This window comes from Myodes glareolus, chromosome 7, assembly GCF_982192425.1.
Source record: "Myodes glareolus chromosome 7, mMyoGla1.1, whole genome shotgun sequence".
Classification (NCBI taxonomy): Eukaryota; Metazoa; Chordata; class Mammalia; order Rodentia; family Cricetidae; genus Myodes; species Myodes glareolus.
The window spans coordinates 20,565,322-20,584,199 of NC_142032.1; the positions used below are offsets into that span (position 1 = coordinate 20,565,322).

Consider the following 18,878-nt stretch of genomic DNA (forward strand, 5'->3'; position numbering starts at 1 on the left):
GGCTTGGCTCAGAGCTCTGTATGAGTGCAGTCAATGGGTCAGTGTCAGACTGAGAGCCGCCTTTAATGAATTTTCTCTCAATGTCAACTGAGAACTGTTGTTAGTGGATTTATCTTAGGCAGGGAGTAAAGTATAAGTCAACAGACTGCTCCTTTTGCTGAGAAAGCTTGGCTATGGACACAGCGTAGCCATGGGCTGGTGACGTTCAGGTCAAGGCCTGGCCACTCTGAACAGCACTGGCTAACAGCACTGAGATGCTCCAGTTACTCTGTCTTTGCTCAGTAACCGATGTGTTTTGAACCTTTCAGGGGAATGGGGGTGAAACAGTGGCTGGTGTCAGACAAAGAGACTCCATTCTGCAAGTTCAGGCTTTCTGTGGCCTGACCTCTGCCAGTGGTCCAGATGTACATGAAGAAGGAAGGGCAGACAGACTTCTGTTAGGCTGCCTCTCCCACATTAAAAGGCCCCACTTCCCCACGACAAGAAAGGAAGGAGAGTTGGGATTGCAACAGAGGCAGGCTCTCCGGGTGCTGAAGGAAGGGTACATGGTTAATGATTGTCAGAACTGCATACAGTAGGTAACAGGCAGACCAGGGGGCCCCCGTGAATCTCTTAGACGTCTAGGGAGGATGTAGGAGCAGGGCAAGGGCTCCCTAAGTTTCAGGGAGCAGCAGAGCAGCTGTAGGTCAGGGCTTTGGCTGGAAGGAGGGTGTGACGAACCCACAGTGGAAGATGCTGAGAGGAGATCCTCAGAAAACCACATGGATGCTGGCTTAACACAGGCAGGAACTTAGGAAGGGGACAGATGTGGTCAGTGACCAGAGGCCGGGCCATGGTACCAAGGGTGGAAGGCAGCAGTCGCAGAATCAGACTGCAGGGTTGAGGAAGCACCAGGCCAAGCCCCGCTGAGGGTCTGTAGGGCACTATGGAGTAGCGGTCTGGAAAAGAGCAGGCTGTGGCTGTGGGGGTGGTGCCATCAGCTCTGGACAGTGAGAGGAGCCCGAGACAGCACTGGGGGCACCTAGAGTGGACTGAAGGGGTGCAAGGCTGGGACCTTCCCATCCTGACACCAGGGATTAGAAGCTGGGACCACAGGGGAGGACTCAGACACAGTCAGGGTAGGTGGAGTGGTGTGTGAGGATGTTCTCCACCTAACATGGCCAGGGACTACAGGAGACATTGCAGTGATGGGTTGGTCTGCCCCTTCTCTGGCCAGCTGGGTGGCCCCCTGTGAGTTAATTACTGAGAGATTGAAGACTCCAGCTCTTGGGGTGTAAAATGGGCTTTTACTCTGCCTCATAATTTGGGGTCCTAGTGTTCCAGCTATGCTTCCCAGAGAAGGGGCTGCTAGACCTGGCAGGTAGAAGTTGGTCAATACCAGCTGTACCTGCAGAGGGCATGCAGGAGGCAGATTAGGGACAGAGGAAACTCAGTAGTCAATTGCAAGTCAATTGCCCCCACATCCTCACCAGTTAGGGAGCCTGGCTCTCCCTTGTAGTAGTGGGCTGCGGGCAGGCCTGCTTTTCATCCTGCCCAGCTCCCGCACAGCTAGCTTAGTCCCAGAAATAACAACACACAAATTGTATTCATTTAAACACTGCCTGGCCCATTATCTCTAGAGAGTTAGTTACTGACTAACTCTCATATCTTGATATTAACCCATTTCTAATAATCTCGTGGTAGCACCACGAGGTAGTGGCTTACCGGAAAAGATTCAGTATGTCTGACCTGGTGGCTGGCTCCATGGCGTCTGGCTCATAGCCCTCTTCCCAGCATTTTGTTCTGTTTACTCCGCCTACCTAATTTTCTGTCCTATCAAGGGCCCAAGGCAGTCTCTTTATTGACCAATGAAAATAACACAATAGACAGATAACCCTCCTCCATCATTTCCCCTTTTTCTGTTTAAACAAAAAAGGCTTTCATTTTAACATAGTAAAATTACACATAACAAAACAGTTATCAAGCAAGAATTACAGTCACAATATTTATAACTATATCATAATAATGGAAAACTATAACTACTACTATCCATTCTTTAACTCCATCAAAGGCTCCAGAAGGATATATTACCTAAGTAAGCATGAAGTGAGCAACTTCCAAAACTCTAGAAATGACAGAGACATCTCGCTGCCTGGACAGTTACCCAAAGTTCCTCTGTATCGTTGGGGCACCCATCTTCAGCCTTCAGGCCCATAATATCCAGAGACATTTTCATGAAGCAGGAAATTTCAAAGGCAATTCAGTCACTATCTGCTGTGTCCTGCAGAATGTCTCGCAGACTCTTTCATGAATCAGGAACCCCGAAATATCATCTCACCTTTAGGCAAGTTCAGCAGTCCTCTCTCTGTGGGTTCTCTGTGTCCAGTTTATACAACAGTCCAGGCAAGAACAGTTTCTTGCCCAAATGGCTAACCAACTCCATAAGGAGCCTCTTCGATGCCCTTCTTCCTCTTGAAGTAGATTGGTGCTGCCAGGAGCAGACGTGTCTCATTGTCATGAAAAGTCCTAAGTTATTAAAACATTAAATGCCATGTTCTGAAGTCTTTGAAAGATATGAATGCCTATCTGAAATATATCTATGCACTTCTAGAAAATCAGACTAACATTACTACAAGCTAGTATTATCCATTAACAACCTATATTTTTAATTATACATTGCATTTTTAAAATGAACTACACAATCACAATACATCAGTCAAGATCAGAAATATATATACATATAACAAAATTGACCTTAAAATCCATACCAATGAAATTATTCATATCTATATCATATCCCCCTTTAAATGTAAAAGAACATTTATAAGCAATATTTGGGAATATGGACGTAGTTATTTCTCTCCAAACTTCTTCCTGCTGTATAGGGGCGCAGTTAATCAGGTCTTTCATGGTATAACCTGTCTGCCAGGTTCATCTCAGTCGGCAGTTGAGTGAAGTAATTTTTTGAGGGTGTTCACAGCAACCTTTCAGGAGGGCGTGGTCTATCATACCATACTGGGATAGAAGCTATCCACAGGGTCTCATCCTCTGTGAAAACAAAAGAAGAACCTCCTTTCCAAAGTATCATATCCTTAGATCCAAATTCAGAAGTCAAGGTATTTTCAACATATCTATCTTGGATTAGTTCAGCAGCATTTATAAACAAATATCTTTTAGCAGCTGTTGCTCCTTCCTCAGCATTCAAACAATTCAAAGAGAGCATAATAGCATACAGTATCAAGATTCTCTGTGTATTTTCCATCTTTATGCAGCTTCATTTTTAACCTCTATTTCTTTTATTTTTACTTTTACTTTTTGACACAGGTTCTCTGTATATCTTTGTCCTGGAATAACTCTGTAGACCAGGCTGTCCTTGAACTCACAGAGATCTGTCTGTCTCTGCTCCCCAGTGCTGGGATTAAAGGCGTGTGCTACCACACCTTGAACTCAAAGATCCTTCTGTCTCTGCCTCTCAGGCATTGGGATTAAAGGTGTGTACTACCACACCTTGACGTCACAGAGGTCAATCTACCTCTGCCTCCCTTGTGTTGGGATTAAAGGTGTATACCACCACACCCAACTACTTTTTTTCTTCCTTTTTTACCCTAAGAACTTTAACCTTTAGCCTACATATATTTTTAACAAACTGTAAACTCTTTAGAGGTTTTGTTCATCTATGAACCTCTCTTTACTGTATCTCTATCTCTTTTTTGACTACATGAGTCTTTAAGGAGAAGATTAATCCTCTCCTTTAAAGCCGTGGCTTTGACGGCTAGATCCAGCTCATTCTTTAGCTTTCCAGCCTTGTGGCTGAGGTACCAGCCAGAGCTGTGTTCACTGCCGCCACAACTCTATGGCTTTTCAAGGTCCTTGGCAGCAAGCAAACTGGGACCACACTCAGTTGGACCACCTGCCTGAAAGAGTCAGAATTTGCCCTGGCAGGACGGCCGGCATTTTAAAACAGCGCAGCTTTTTTCCTGCTACTGCTGAAAACCTGAAAAGCATGCGTTCAGCTTTTCATCAACACCGTTTAAGTGCTTCGCGGCAGGACCTCTTAAAAGAGCTGCAAGGTTTTGCAGCTAAAGCTGAGTCAGGAAGCCTCTCTTAGATGAGAGCATTTGCTTGCCTCTAGCAAGCAGAACAGACATGAGAAATTGCTGCTACCATACCAAGAAAACATGCTTTACTCTATTCTTTCCCCAGCTTTCTCAGACTTTCTGTGGATTCAGTTATCCACGTCTGGGCGCCATATGTAGTAGTGGGCTGCGGGCAGGCCTGCTTTTCATCCTGCCCAGCTCCCGCACAGCTAGCTTAGTCCCAGAAATAACAACACACAAATTGTATTCATTTAAACACTGCCTGGCCCATTATCTCTAGAGAGTTAGTTACTGACTAACTCTCATATCTTGATATTAACCCATTTCTAATAATCTCGTGGTAGCACCACGAGGTAGTGGCTTACCGGAAAAGATTCAGTATGTCTGACCTGGTGGCTGGCTCCATGGCGTCTGGCTCATAGCCCTCTTCCCAGCATTTTGTTCTGTTTACTCCGCCTACCTAATTTTCTGTCCTATCAAGGGCCCAAGGCAGTCTCTTTATTGACCAATGAAAATAACACAATAGACAGATAACCCTCCTCCATCACTCCCTGCTGAGGAAGGGCCAAGAGCGGATAGGGGGAGGGGAGAGGCTCTGAAAGTCATCCAGGGGCAGGGCCTTCTTTCCTTCCAGACACTGACACTGTTGCTTTTTCCAGGGACCTGAGCAACAACAAGATCAGCTCCTTAGGCAATTCTTCCTTCACCAACATGAGCCAGCTGACCACGCTGTGAGTCCCAGCAGGGCTGGGTGGGCACACGGGACGTTACCAGGCAATGCTGGTATTGCTCTTGTCATTTGTGACTGCATGCAGACCCCTTTCCCACCGACAGACTAAACAACACCCCATCCATCACTTCGTGGGTATTTTGGCCATGAGCAAATCAAAAAACAAAACAACTTTTACTGTGAAATACAATGGGGAAGTACAAAAAATTGAAATATCCTATATATCACATTTTTATAAAGCTAGCACATGTTTTGAGGCAGGAGGATGGTCACAAGCTTGAGGCTAGCCAGAACTAGGCCCCAGATGAGGCTGTGTGTTGAGAATTTTATTTAAATAGATTCACGTCCAGTTTGGTTTCTACGACTCAGCACAATTACTCCGACACCCTTCCATACCTTGGTGTTCCTTCCCCGGGGCTGCCCACGGCTCTCTATCCTGTAACCATGTCTATCACAGAATCATTTCTCTCGCTAACCTGCCTGTCTGCTCCCGGCGGGTTCATTTATTTGAAATCTTTTGAGTTAGTGGGTTAGCTGTGGGCTCTAAAAGCACAATCCTAGCACAAATACTGTTTGCTAACTTAGTGACATGACCCTGGGGTGGGGAGTGGCCTCAAGCCTTAGCTCACTCACCTATAAGATGGGGTGGGAATGGTCCTTCATCTCTGGCTCATTATAGCGTCTTCCTTCCTTCCGCAGGATCCTCAGCTACAATGCCCTCCAGTGCATCCCTCCTCTGGCCTTCCAGGGGCTCCGTTCCCTGCGCCTGCTGTAAGTCTCTCCCAACTCATTCTAGAAGTCTTCCCCATTACCCGAGTCCTACCCCCTACCCCTAGTGAGCAGAAATAGTCCCAGGTTTGGAGCCCCAGCAGGGACAATGCTCTATCCAATTAAGGGAGCCCAGAATACTCTCGTTTAAACCCCTTAGAGAAGCCAAGTTGTAAGTGGGAAATGATCCAAGAGAAGAGGTGGCCATCATCCCAAGTTTAGTTTGTGTACACGTGTGTGACAGGGAAGGGGTGAGGCGCCTAAGGTAAAGGAGTCCTTTGTTTGCCAAGAGACTTCTGTTCAGATTGACAGGGTTCGTTTTCAGAAATCAGTGAACTTTTCCTACAAGTTCTCAAAGTGATTCTGCCCAAAATGTTCTATGTCTGTTATGGGGGCTCCTGACCCCATCAGAACCAAGGCGACATTCCTGCAGTCCTAACTTGTGGCTGGCTATGTTAATCTCCTTACAAATAGCCCACTCTGTTTCTGTCCCCTGGCCAAGAGGGAGTGCCTGTGTGTTTACTTTCTTATTTATGATTAAACTCAACTCAAGTTCTTTAGATGGCAAAATCAGAGCCTCCCCACAGTATGGGGGCACAGGATGGCGTTTCTGGACTCGAAGGGCTCCCTTTTCCTTCCTGGGACTACCAGGTCAGGGTTGCTGGGCTGGGGACTGTCTCCCTGCCAGCAGACATGCATGGTGTGTCCATTCAGCAAGGGCTCGGAAGTTCCTCCCCCAAGCATCCTGCCCTATCCCTGGCCTGGGCTCCCGCAGCATCTTCTTTCCTCAGGTCTTTGCACGGCAATGATGTCTCCACCCTCCAAGAGGGCATCTTTGCGGATGTGACATCTCTGTCTCACTTGTAAGTAATGCCAGCCCAGTTCTCTGGGTCTCCTTGAATTTAAGCAGAACTTGGGAGTCTGAGAGAGATCCAGCCCCTCAGGTCACCGGAATATGTTGCCTTTATCCTAAGTAGGGGAACATTCCACAGTCGCCTTCTTGGCCTCTTATACACTCAGCGTAGGAGAACAGGCCATTAGCAGGTGGGAGCAAACATTTGTTGATTGCTGGATCTGCCCCTGCTGGTGTGACCCCCTCATAACAATCCCACAACATGGGTAGTGTTTCCTCATTTTACACAAAAGGAACAAGAGCTAGAGAAAGGAATATGTGTGCCCAGCGGCATAGCTGGTGGGGTGGCAGCTCCTGCCCCAGTGCCCACGCTCTTAGACTATCCCATAATACAGTTCCTGCTTCACACATGGGCATGAGATCCTGTAATCTATTTCCCAAAGAAGTAGAATGGTGTGAGTTGTTTCCCAAGCTCTACAGCCGGCAGTGCCGTGATGATTCTTTAAAGGCATTAGGCGAGGACTGGGGAGATGGCTCAGTCAGTAAAGTGCTTGCCATACAAGTATGAGGACCTCGACTTGACCCCCAGAACCCATGTAAAAAGTTGGGGATGGTAACATGTACTAATCCTAGAGCTGGGAGGCAGAGACATGCAGATCCCTGGGGGCTCACAGACTAGCTGGCCGACCTTATCTATTTGGTGAATTCCAGGCCAGGGAGAAACCCTGCCTCAAAGAAAAAGTGTGTGAGACCTGAGAAACAACACCCAAGGGTGTCATCTGGCATCACATGTGCGCGTGCGCGCGCACGCGCGCGCGCGCGCACACACACACACACACACACACACACACACACATAAATAAATAAACTAACAAACAAATGGGGCTTAATATCCCTGAGCATAGAGTTTCTGTTCATGGTGATGCGAATGCTTTGGAAATGGGTAGTGGAGATGGTTGCCTAGGGCTGGGAATGCAATCAGCGTTTCTGATTTGTGCACTAACTATGAGACAAATGACCAACTGTTTATTATGTATTTTATATATAAGGCAAGGAGGAGGTAGGTAAGCACAGAGCTGAGGTAGGGTTGTCTTCACCCTGGAGGTTGGGACGGTGCAGAAAGGACACCTTCCTGGCATTTCTGGTTACCCTTGACTGTGGCGTGCCTGTAGACTGTGGCCACATGGACTGCATCTGGAAGGCTTTGGCTCTTCTCCTCTGAATCCCCTCCACAGCCAGAGCCTGAGTAGGCAGGCATCCTTAGATCAGAAAGCCTTGGTATCGGCAGTGTTTCTCTTGAAGTTCAGTCAGCCATCTTAGACGCTCCCGGTTCTGAGAATCATCTTTCCCATATTTTAATCTTCAAAGTCAGAGTGATCATAAAATAGGTAGCACATTTACATATATATTTTAGGGAGTTTATACTATATTAGGTTTCCTTATGACCCTTCAAATGGCTCTTAATTTTAACTATCTCTCCCCATATTCCCTCCCTTGTCCCCTTTTTTCCTCCTCACCCCAACTTGAATCTCCCATTCCAGTCTCTCTCCTCCGTCCACAACTATCTATTCTACTTCCATTTCCTGGGGAGATCTATCTGTGCCCACCCCCACACATATCTTACTCGATAGCCAACCTCTGTGGGCGGGTCTATAGATTGTAGCTTGATTATCATTGACTTAATAGCTAATTTCCTCTTATGAGAGAATACATACCCTATTTGTCTTTCTGGTTCTGGGTTAGCACACTCACAATAATTTTTTTCTGGTTTACCTATAGATTTCATGATCTCGTGCTTTAAAAGGTTGAGTAGTATGTCATTGTGTGAATGTATCACATTTTGTTTATCCGTTCTTCTGTTGAGGGACGTCTAGGTTGTTTCCAGTGTCTGCTAACATGAGTTGAGCAGCAATGAACATGGTTGAGCAAGTGTCTCTGTGGTAGGGTGAAGCATCCTTTGGGGATATGTAATAGTTGGATCTTGAAGTAGGTTGATTCCCTTCTTCTTGAGGAACTGCCATATTGATTTCCATAGTGGCTGTATAAATTTACACTCCCAGCAGCAGTGGAGGTGTGTTTCCCTTACTCCACACCCTTGCTTGCATGACTATCACTTGTTTTCCTTGATCTTAGTCATCCTGACAGGTGTAAGATGGAATCTCAAAGTTGTTTTGATTTGCATTTCCCTGATGACTAAGGATGTTTAGCATCTAAGTGTTTCTCAGCCATCTGAGTTTCCTTTACTGAAAATTCTGTTTTATGTATTTTGGATATTAGCCTTCTATTAGATGTGTAGTTGGTAGAAAATTTTTTCTATTCTGTAGGCTGTTGCTTTGTCTGAATGACAGTGTCCTTTGCCTTACAGAAGCCTTTCAGTTTCATTAGGTTTCATTTATTAATTGCTGGTCTTAGTGTCTGGGCTAATGGTATTCTGTTTTAAAAGTCTTTTCCTGTGCCAATGAATTCAAGGCTATTCCTCACTTTCTCTTCCAGGTTCAGACAGCATATGTTCTAAACAAACAAACCTAAAGCTGTAAAAACCAAGTTTGATTCTATATCTGTCTTTGAGAAAATAGTGATATCAAACCTGAAGCCAGATACATTGCATAAGATATCAATCGGTTAAAATTATCTGCTAGCTACCCATCCACTAATATTAGTCAGTTTTCTGTTATCATAGCAAAATAGCGCAGATGCAGTTAGAATTTTCTTTGGGCCACCAACCAGCTCCCAAATAAAGACACAAAAACTTATTTTTAATTATGAATGTTTGACCTTAACTTAGGCTGGTCCCACTAGATCTTTTAACTTAATTTAACCTGTTTCTATTAGTCTACATTTTGCTGCAGGCTTTTTACTTTCCTTTCATTCTGTATGTCCTACTTCCCTGTTTCCTCCATGTCTCTCTGTCTGTCTGGTCCCTGGCATCTCCTTGGCATCTCTTTTTCTTTCTCCCCATCCCCAGTCTAAATTCTTCCTTCTACTTACTCTCCTTGCCCAGAAGTCCTACCAATACCTCCTCCTTCGCTATTGACCATTCGGCTTTTTATTAGACCAATCAGGTGCCTTAGGCAGGCAAGGTAAAACAGCAACACATCTTTACATAGTTAAACAAATGCAATTCATCTTTACATAGTTATTTAGTTACATATTCTGCAACACTCAGATGATCAACTTCAGAAGAAGAAATGTTTATGTTACCTCACAAGTTCAGAGGCTTCAGTCCATGTTTGGTGAACTATGCTGCTTTGGGGTCTGTGGTAAGGTGATGGGAACATGTGACTGAGGAAGTTGTCGACTTCATAACAGTTGAGAAGAAAGGAAAAGGAGAGGCCAGGGTCCTGATAGTCCCTTGCAAGGCACATCCTCAATTATTTAATGCCTTCCATCAGAACCCACTGTTTAAAGGTCCTACTAACTATCAGCAGTGCCAAAGGCTGGAGTCTAAGAGTTTAACACATGGATTTTGAGAGGATGTTCAAGATCCAAACTATAGTATCTACCATTTATCCATCAGCAGACACGTAGCAGCTCAGGTGAAGGCTGCATGCCCCTGTCAGAGCTCATGGCTACATTCCTCAGTGTTGCCCTTCACTGCCAGAACCCTGCAATTTGATGCCTTTACTCTGCTATAGGCTAGAAGGCCAAATTTCAATGTTCATTGGGAAGTAGGTGTGAAAATTCAGTAGAAATGATGAATTACATCATGCCATGCCCATATGACCAAAAAGTAAGTAGTTAATGACAATTATGGCACTGTAATTTATTACTTGATGGCATGCAGAATAATTAATATGATACAGATACAAACATAAGGACCGGTGGTGCCATGCATAGTAGTGTACACCTGTAACCCCAGCATGGGGAGATCACAAGTTCCAGGCTAGCCTGGACTAGCTAGTGGGCCCTTGTCTCAGTGAAAGGAGGAAGGGGAGCAGACAGACTGGAAGGGGATCTACTAAAATGAAGTTCATTCTATTTTAGGATGGATGAGCCTTTTCTTCCTGCATTCCTCTGCACTGAGGATTTGTGGGGATTTGTGTTTGGCAGGCTCCGTTCCTACTGACTGACCCAGCTAGTGTCTTTGGTGTTAGCTAACGTCTGGTCCAGCTCTGGAGTCAGTGGCTCCTGCCCTCAAGGAACCACTTTTGCAGCCTCTCAGACCAGGGGGATGAAGACAGCACACACATAAACCCATGAGAGGGCAGGGGTCGGGGGTTCAGGTGGAGGGGTTTACAGTTTGAGAATTCTTCTGGCTTCAGACCAGGAGGGGCTGTCTCAGGCTAGGTTCCATTAATAGGAGCTGGCACGGCTTGGCATGAGCAGAGGAGACAGCTTTGGTTACAGCGTGCCCAAGTTACACCGAAGACCAACAACATGGAGTTATTTATACTCTCAATAGGGTGTGTTCCCACGCCACAGTTCTTCGGGATCGAGAAGTGCCTGGCTGCTGCCCGACCCACCCATTTCCCTTAGGCCTACCTGTTCTCCGCATCCGGCTGGGTCCTCAGTTGTCTTTAATTTTTAAATTTTTTAACTAATTAGTTAATATTTTGAGACAGAATCACACTACATAGCCCAACTGACCTGAAACCTGAAATTCGTGATCTTCCTACCTCAGTCTCCTGAACCTTTTTTAAAAAGGCTTTTGATTGAAATGTGTAAATTGTGCTGGGGTGTGGAGGCACACACCTTTAATCTCAGCACTCAGGCAGAAGCAGGTGGATCTCTGAGTTTGAGGCGAGGCTAGCCTGGTCTACAGAGAGAGTTCCAGGACAACTAGGGATACACAGAGAAACCCTGTCTCAAATAACCAAAAAAAAAAAAAAAAAAAAAAAAAAAAAAAGGAGTGTAAGTTGTCATTTCCATCGGCTTCCACCTGGTAAACTGGTCCCCAGGAGAAAGGGAGCTGTGGCAACGAGGGCCAGTGGTCCTCAGCTGGGAAAACCCAGCCTTGGGCAAGCAGGCTGATGTCTGCCCAGGACAGGAACAAGTAGCCACACATGCGGGACAAGACAGGATGGTGTTGAGTGACTTTTAGGAGGCTGTGTCCCTGCAGTTTTCAGTAATGGAAAGGGAAGGGACATTTACATCTGAGGTGCAGTGTTGCTAATGTTGCTGGTGGACATCTGTGCCTGGATGGCAGTTTGTGAAGCTCTCGGTCACGACAAGGGTCGTCACAGTCAGGGCGACCTCAGAGTCTTCGAGGGATTTTTCTCTAACCATCCTCTTCATGACTGGCCTATACTTCTTGTAGTTCACTATAAATTCTATACTAAGTTATTAAACGCTGCAATTATGCTACTTTTTGATAATTTAAAAATATTTTAAAATAATGTTTTAAAATAAGTATATTTCTATATTTATTTCATATAAAAATAGATTTAAAAATAGGTATTTTAAATATACCATAATATCTGTCTTCCTGTAATCTTTGGAGTCTGCCTCCGACCTTCCTCTGTGTCTGAGAGGCCCTGGTGCTGATGGGGGAAGAGGATGGTGTCTTGCTCATCCCATTAGCCAGGATGGATGCTGTCAGCACACGAGGATAGAAAATTAAATACACATCAAGGTTGCACCTGCCCTCCTTCCTGAGCTGCGTGAGTCCCTCGGCGCCCATTCTAGGTTGTCCGTGCTTGTCTCTCTTCCCCTCTTGATCGCAGGCTCTTTATTGAATCATAAAGTGAGCCCCAGAGATGTTAAGGGAACAGCCCAAGGTCACGGGCAGGGAGCAGCTGTGGTAGGCTGGAGTCCAAGTCTTGCTCAGCCTGTTTTATGAGATCGCACTGCGTCAGCTGTGCTATTCTGGGAGATTCCTGCTCAGAGCCACAGCCGCTTCTTTCAGGCTATACCTATCTTGGGGTGGGGGTGGGGGTCACTTCCTCTACAGCCCAGAGCAGGTGGGAAGTGGCTGGGTGTCCGGTGACCTGATGAATGTGCCCCTTCTCGTTAACCTCGCACAACCTTGAGGTTTTAGAATCGGTTGATACGGATAAGCTTCAGGTGCTGGTCTCTGTTTACTGAAAGGAAGAACTCTGGCCATTCCATTCCGTTACATGCCCATCCTGTCTTTATGCCTCTCACAGGGTGTGGGGAAAGACTCGGAGTTTGCCATAGGATTGGTACAGTGCTGGGCAGCTGGCGGTACTCAGGCGGGTGCAGATGTGAGGGCACAGGCGTGGTCCATGGAACTGATACAGCCTGCCGGGGGCAGCTCCATCATTTGACATCCACTTCTATCAGCTGGATTTCAGAGGCATCTGTTCTAGAGGAAAGCTCACACCTCACGAAGCCACATGCAAAAGAATGTTCACAGTCTTCTTAACTGCCAGAAAGCCCAGCATTAGGGAAACTGCTCATTAAACCACAGGGTACCTATTCTTCCCAAAGCACTTTGGCAGAATGAAGCGGATTCCTATATGCCGACCTGGACGGTTTCCAGGACCCGCTGACTAGTGACAAGAAACACGCTGTTCACAAGCGACACACAGCAGATAGGAACCGTATGCGTCCACGTGGGAAAGGGCTGGAAGGCCGCACACCCACGAGCTTGGTAACTGTGCCACTGTGTCCCTCTGTGGAGGACAGTGCCATACTGTGAACTTTGCATGGTTTATTTAACCAGTCACTTGCCGGTGAACAGTGGCAGTTTCCAGGTCCTGGGTCATTTTCTGCAGCTACAGACCGGACAAAGGATGACATGAAAAGTTTATTCTGGTCCTGTTTCTGCAGCCTGGAAGTGCAGGAGCATAGTAATGACATGGCAGAAACATGACCGAACACTCACATGATAGGGTAGCAACAAGGCCAGACAGATCCCTTGTAGCCAGCATCCAGTCTGGCCCAGTTCTTGGGGGAATGAACACAGTGTCCTTCTGACTGTTACCAGTTTTAAAGAGCCATCTTCCAACACCGGACCAATGAAAGTCTCAGCATGCATTTGGAAGGGACTTTGAGACCATAGCAGCAGTCTGTCACATAGGTGTCTGTAGGAGAAACTGTCACAAAGAAATTGCATCTGGAATTGGAGTTATGCCATACCGCACTCCTATCAGCAACACTGGAATATGCCCTTAAAAAAAGCCTAAGTTGGAACTGGAGAGATGGCTTAGAGGTTAAGAGCACTGGCTGCTCTTCCAGAGGACCTGGGTTTGTTTCCCAGTACCCACATGGCAGCTCACAACTGCCTATAACTCCATTCTAGCTGATCCAGCTCCTCACATGGACAAATTTGCAGGCAAAACACCAATGCAATAAAATAAAAATAAGTAAATATTTTTCAAAAAAGTTAAGTTGCTGGGCACGGTGGTACATTTTTAATCTCTGCACTCAGGAGGCAGAAACAGGCAGATTTTTATGAGTTCATGGCCAGCCTATTCTACATAGTGAGTTCGAGGCTAGCCAGGGCTACACAGTGAGACCCATCAAGAAAAACAAAAACAGTGTGTGTGTGTGTGTGTGTGTGTGTGTGTGTGTGGTATGTGCCTGTGGCACTTAGCACATTGTTCTGCAGCATTTGAAAAAGACTCGCAAGAATGCACGCATGTGCTCTTTGCTTAATTAAAAATGAAAAGAAAAACAAAAGTGACTGGGCTTCCCAGACAGGCAGTTCAGAGTTTAGAGCCAGCAGCTGCCCTTAGCTACAGTGTGGCCCCAGGGAAATTACTTATTCCATGTAATGTTCAGTTCCACGTTTTAAAGATGCAGGGAGCTCGTGTGTGGGGTTGATGAGAGCACTGGATGCATGAAGGCAGGAGCAGCAGCCATTTCTTTGCATGGGTAAATGCTGGCTGCCCTCTCCCTCAAGCCTGTGGAGGCTCTGAGAACAGAGCCTCTGTCCCTGGCAGCCTGGGTTCCAAATCCAGATCCCTCTTCATTGGTCTAGGGCAATTACTCAATCTTTCTAAGTCTGTCTCTGTGCACAGAAAATCATCTAAGTAAGATGATGCATATGGAGTGTTTAAAGCGGAGCTATGGGTGACCTGCATTGCTATGTGCTCAGTGGGTCAAAGCTTCTGAAACTGGAATGCCTGCTTTTCTCTGCTGCCTGTCCCAGGGCCATTGGTGCCAACCCCCTGTACTGCGACTGCCACCTCCGATGGCTCTCCAGCTGGGTGAAGACTGGCTACAAGGAACCCGGCATTGCCCGCTGTGCTGGACCCCCAGACATGGAAGGCAAACTTCTGCTTACAACACCTGCCAAGAAATTTGAATGCCAAGGTGAGCCCAGGAGCATGAGAGAAGGGGTGGTGGGTATCAGGGACCGGAGGACTTGCCGAGTCCTGGTAGGGTCTTCCAGATACTCCTAGGTCCCTGGGTCCCACTGATGGGAGAATCAAAGGATAGAAATGATGTTCCACTTGTTAACACGGCTGCCTTCCAGTCTTAATATCCAATAAGCAAAAAGGCCAGGCAGAAAAATCCCAGTCTATTAAGGCTTTGATTCTTGCCCATGGTTACGTAAGAAAAACTAAAATAGCATTTTCGAAGCTCCCAGGCTCCTTGTAATTCAGGCACTCAGACGTCCCTTAGCTAGATGTCCTGGACAATTAGCTGAAACCTTACTCTGGCCCTGGTGGGCCCAGAGGACCAGCTGATGCTTTCTTGACATTTGCAGAACACAGAGTCATGTCATGACTGGCGGTCTGTGCTGAGGGTCCTTACTTTCAGCAGCTACAAATCCTAGCTCAGGGGGTGACTATCTGACTGGCTGGGCTGACCAAGCTCCTGAGGCCCCGCAGAACCTTGCGGAGCAAAGACAGGTGGCTGAGTGGCTGCCTAGGCTCAGCTTTGTGTTCAGGGGGAGCTAGGGGAGGACTCTAGGGACCCTGGGTCATGGCTCTTGCCCTCTGCAAGCTCAGAGGCCACCATAGGAAATGAAACTGACAGCTGTAGGTTAATGAGGAGGCCCAGGCCACCCTGTGTGCAGGAAGCTGTCACAGCAGTAACAGTTCAAAGAACCCACTCCGTAGCGGCTGCTAGGACCAAGCCGATCTGTGCTAATATATGCTGGGCATTTACTACCTGGCAAAGTGGTGCTAAGTATTTTTTTTTCAAGGTATTCTTTTTAACTGGATATAACAACATCTGGAAAAGTACAGACATGAGAAAAGAGCCCAGTGCGTGTTTACTAACTGAGTTCACTCAGACACCAATACTAGGTCAAGAAACAACAGAAACAACGTATCTTTGTCTGTGTCTGGAAGTCCCTCCAGCAGGCTTCTGTCCTGCAGAAAGGCCTTTTTCTTTCTCTTTTTTAAATTTCTGTTCAAGTGTATACCTCTTCATCAGAACTAATCCATCACCTCTTTCGGAAGGAACCTCCTGGGGGAGCCTGAGTTGAGTGACCAGATCTCCTTATTCTCTCTTGTGAAATCTGGTGTCCCTCAGGGTTGGTACCCAAGTATCCTTGCTGCCAGGTTCCTTATTCTCCCAGTGAGGGAGGTCTGGAGAGGGGCCTGTGTAGCCTGGGAGGTACCAGGGAAGGCTCTCCCTGCTGCTGACGTGGAGAGGAAGAACTTTCCCCATGTGTCTTCCCTGCAGAGCCAAACTCAGGCACGTAGCTCCCCCTCTGCTGAGTAGGCTGTAGGCTGAGATGATTGCCTCTGAGGGTGTGAGGGGCAGAGTCAGGCAATGTTAGAGATCACAGTTTTGCTACTCTCTTACTCTTAGGGTAGCCCTAGCCTCTCTGAATACAGTTTCTACCTGTTGGGAACTGCAGAGTTCTCACAGCTACGTGTCAATCAGGGGCTGCCAGGGACCCTGTGGGAAAGTGGGTTCTGCAGCTGAAAAGCTGGACTGAGCTGAGGGGTGCAGCATGACCCTCAACACTCGTGGTGAAGGCATGTCTCCTGGGAGGAGGGTATTTTTTAGGGCAGGGTCCCAGGCTCCCACATGCCCCCTTGTTCTGCTAATGCTCTCCCTCTTACCACAGGTCCCCCCAGTCTGGCAGTTCAGGCCAAGTGTGATCCCTGCTTGTCCAGCCCATGCCAGAACCAGGGCACCTGCCACAATGACCCTCTTGAGGTATACAGGTGTACCTGTCGCAGTGGCTACAAGGTGAGTGGAGGTTGGAGCTGGAGGAACAGAGTTCTATCTGCTGCAAGGCAGGCCCTGCACAACGGGCTATGTCATTGGCTGGTCTAGCCTAGAACATGTGTGTGAGTGACCCTCTTACCAGTGACTCAACCTTTGGGCGGATGGACATGCTGATGAATCAGAAAATGAAGGAAGAAAGAGGCAGCCCAGTGGCAGAGAAGCAGAGCGGCCGAGGGCTGTTTCTTTGCTCATACCAACGCCCTTGGCTCTCCCGGGAGTCCTCATTGCTGACTTCTCCTCCAGGGCCGAGACTGTGAAGTGTCCCTGGACAGCTGTTCCAGCAACCCATGTGGAAATGGGGGAACCTGCCATCCTCATGAGGGCGAGGATGCTGGCTTCACGTGAGTGCCCACGGGGTGTGAGGTGGGGTTGGGGAGGGCTGACAGGCTCAGCATCTATGTCTCGACCTGTGCTGGAGATGAGGGTGGGCAGGGAGAACAGACCTGTGCTCCAGATTATAGTCACATGCTCTTTAAGCTTCTCACCTGGAAGAGGTATGGGCAGAGCACCTGTGGGACAGCAGGCACCGGATAGCACAGGCTCACAGGGGATAGCCTGGGCTTGGACTGGCTTCCACTGCTGTAGGAAGGGGCCAGGAGTGTTTCCCACACGCTGGGAACCTATAACCAAGAGTTCATACCATGGCAGTGCTGGGGAATGGTTGAGGGCATATAAGACTTTTTAAAAACTTTTCTATATAATTTATTTATTTTTATTTAATGTGCATTGGTATTTTGCCTGCCTGCATGTCTGTGTGAGGGTGCCAGATCCTCTGGAAGTGAAGTTAGACAGCTGTGAGCTGCTGGGAATTGAACCCGGGTCCTCTTGAAGAACAGGCAGTACTCTTAACCGCTGAGCAATCTCTCCAGCCCCCTAAGACTCTTTTAAATCTCCCGGGCCCTCTGAGCCCCCATTTTAAGCAGAACAAGTCTCTAGAAGCTGTGGTTAGCCCTGTGTTCGCTGAAGTGACAAAGGTGGAGCCACATCTTGATCACTCCTTTTGGCGTCCTACCTCTGTGTGACTCGCACTGGCTGGCCACTGCGGGGAGGGATCCCACCATGAAAGGCGGGCATTTCCCATGCTCTGGATACAGCTGCCCTCACCACTTAGCATATTTTGAGCCCTTCCAGAGCAGATGTTATATCTTCACCCCTGCACTAGCCTGCTTTCCCCAGGAAGCCCCCCGCATCCCACCCTCCCAGAGCTTTTCTGAGGAACACAGTACTTAGTTGCTGGCGATAAATTGCCTACTGAACAAATTGGCTCTTCAGAAAATGATGTTGAATTTATGGGCGGAAATGGCCAAACCTGCCTCTGCAGACCCAAATTACCAGATGTAAAAAATAAAGTGCTAAGTGCCTCTCCTCCAGTGTTGCCTTGGAAACGCATCCTTACAATAGACAGGCGCACCTCAGGGGCAAGCAGCAGCTCCAGTTAAGCTTCCTCCCTGTTCTGGTCCTCGGCTGCTGCACGGGGCTGGGATGCCCCTTCTGGGATTGGGGGCAAGCGGGTTGGCCCTACATCCTGCAGCCAGGCAGCCTCTAGCACCAGGGAGGGGAGACGTCCTTTCCACCTGCCTTATGTCCTGAGATTTTGCCAGGAGACTTTCTGCGCAAATGTCCCATCATCCTAGCTTAAAACCGAACTCTAAAAGATGCCTGTGGCAAACCTCCGGAGCAGATGTAGAACACCATCCCACACAAATGTTCTTAGACCAATAGCTACATTTTTTCCATTGTAAATTTGTTTTTTTCATGCAAAGGAGACAGTGTCATGAACATCATAGATATTCTTGCTGTTTTAAAATAAAACAAGTAGGTTAAGTATGCTATTCCCATCCCCCAGTGGTTTCTGTTGTGCATAGCAATTGGGTACCATTTTAAACTTATTATCTATTCATTAGTTTTTTTTTTCCTAGACAGGTTGTATTGAGGAGCCAAGGCTGCCCTGTAATATTCAGCTATCCTTTTGCTTTGGCCCCCTGAGTTCTTAGATCACAGCTTCTGGTACCCCACTTAACTTTGGGTACCTTTCTGAAATGTCACCAGCAAGCTTCTCCATACCAATGAAAACCATCTTTCCCTTTCTGGCTGCAGCTAGTATTTCCATTGTGTTCACCACCCTCTGGTCTCTATTGTGATATGATTGTTCGCCAGGAGCGACTGCCTCCAATGAGGGCACAAGAGCTGAAGTTTAAAGTCCTCCCCGTTTCTTGTCACCATAAACTTCTGATTAGAAGTTTATTTTGGCTGAGTCTGGTGGTATACATAAGTAATCTTATGGCTTGGTCTGGTGGTATACATAGGTAATCCTATGGCTTGGTCTGGTGGTATGCATAAGTAATCCTAGGCT

At 47.2% G+C, this 18,878-nt stretch overlaps 1 protein-coding gene across 1 annotated transcript in view; it reads left to right on the forward strand.

Moving 5' to 3' along the window:
* Positions 1-18,878, forward strand: part of Slit1 (slit guidance ligand 1) — a 154,423-nt gene that overhangs the window by 121,367 nt on the left and 14,178 nt on the right. Inside the window, exons 23-28 of the mRNA XM_048452878.3 lie at positions 4,736-4,807; positions 5,506-5,577; positions 6,366-6,437; positions 14,484-14,647; positions 16,362-16,486; positions 16,769-16,866. Of these exons, the coding sequence (XP_048308835.3) occupies positions 4,736-4,807; positions 5,506-5,577; positions 6,366-6,437; positions 14,484-14,647; positions 16,362-16,486; positions 16,769-16,866 (603 nt within the window). The remainder of the gene's footprint in view (positions 1-4,735; positions 4,808-5,505; positions 5,578-6,365; positions 6,438-14,483; positions 14,648-16,361; positions 16,487-16,768; positions 16,867-18,878) is intronic.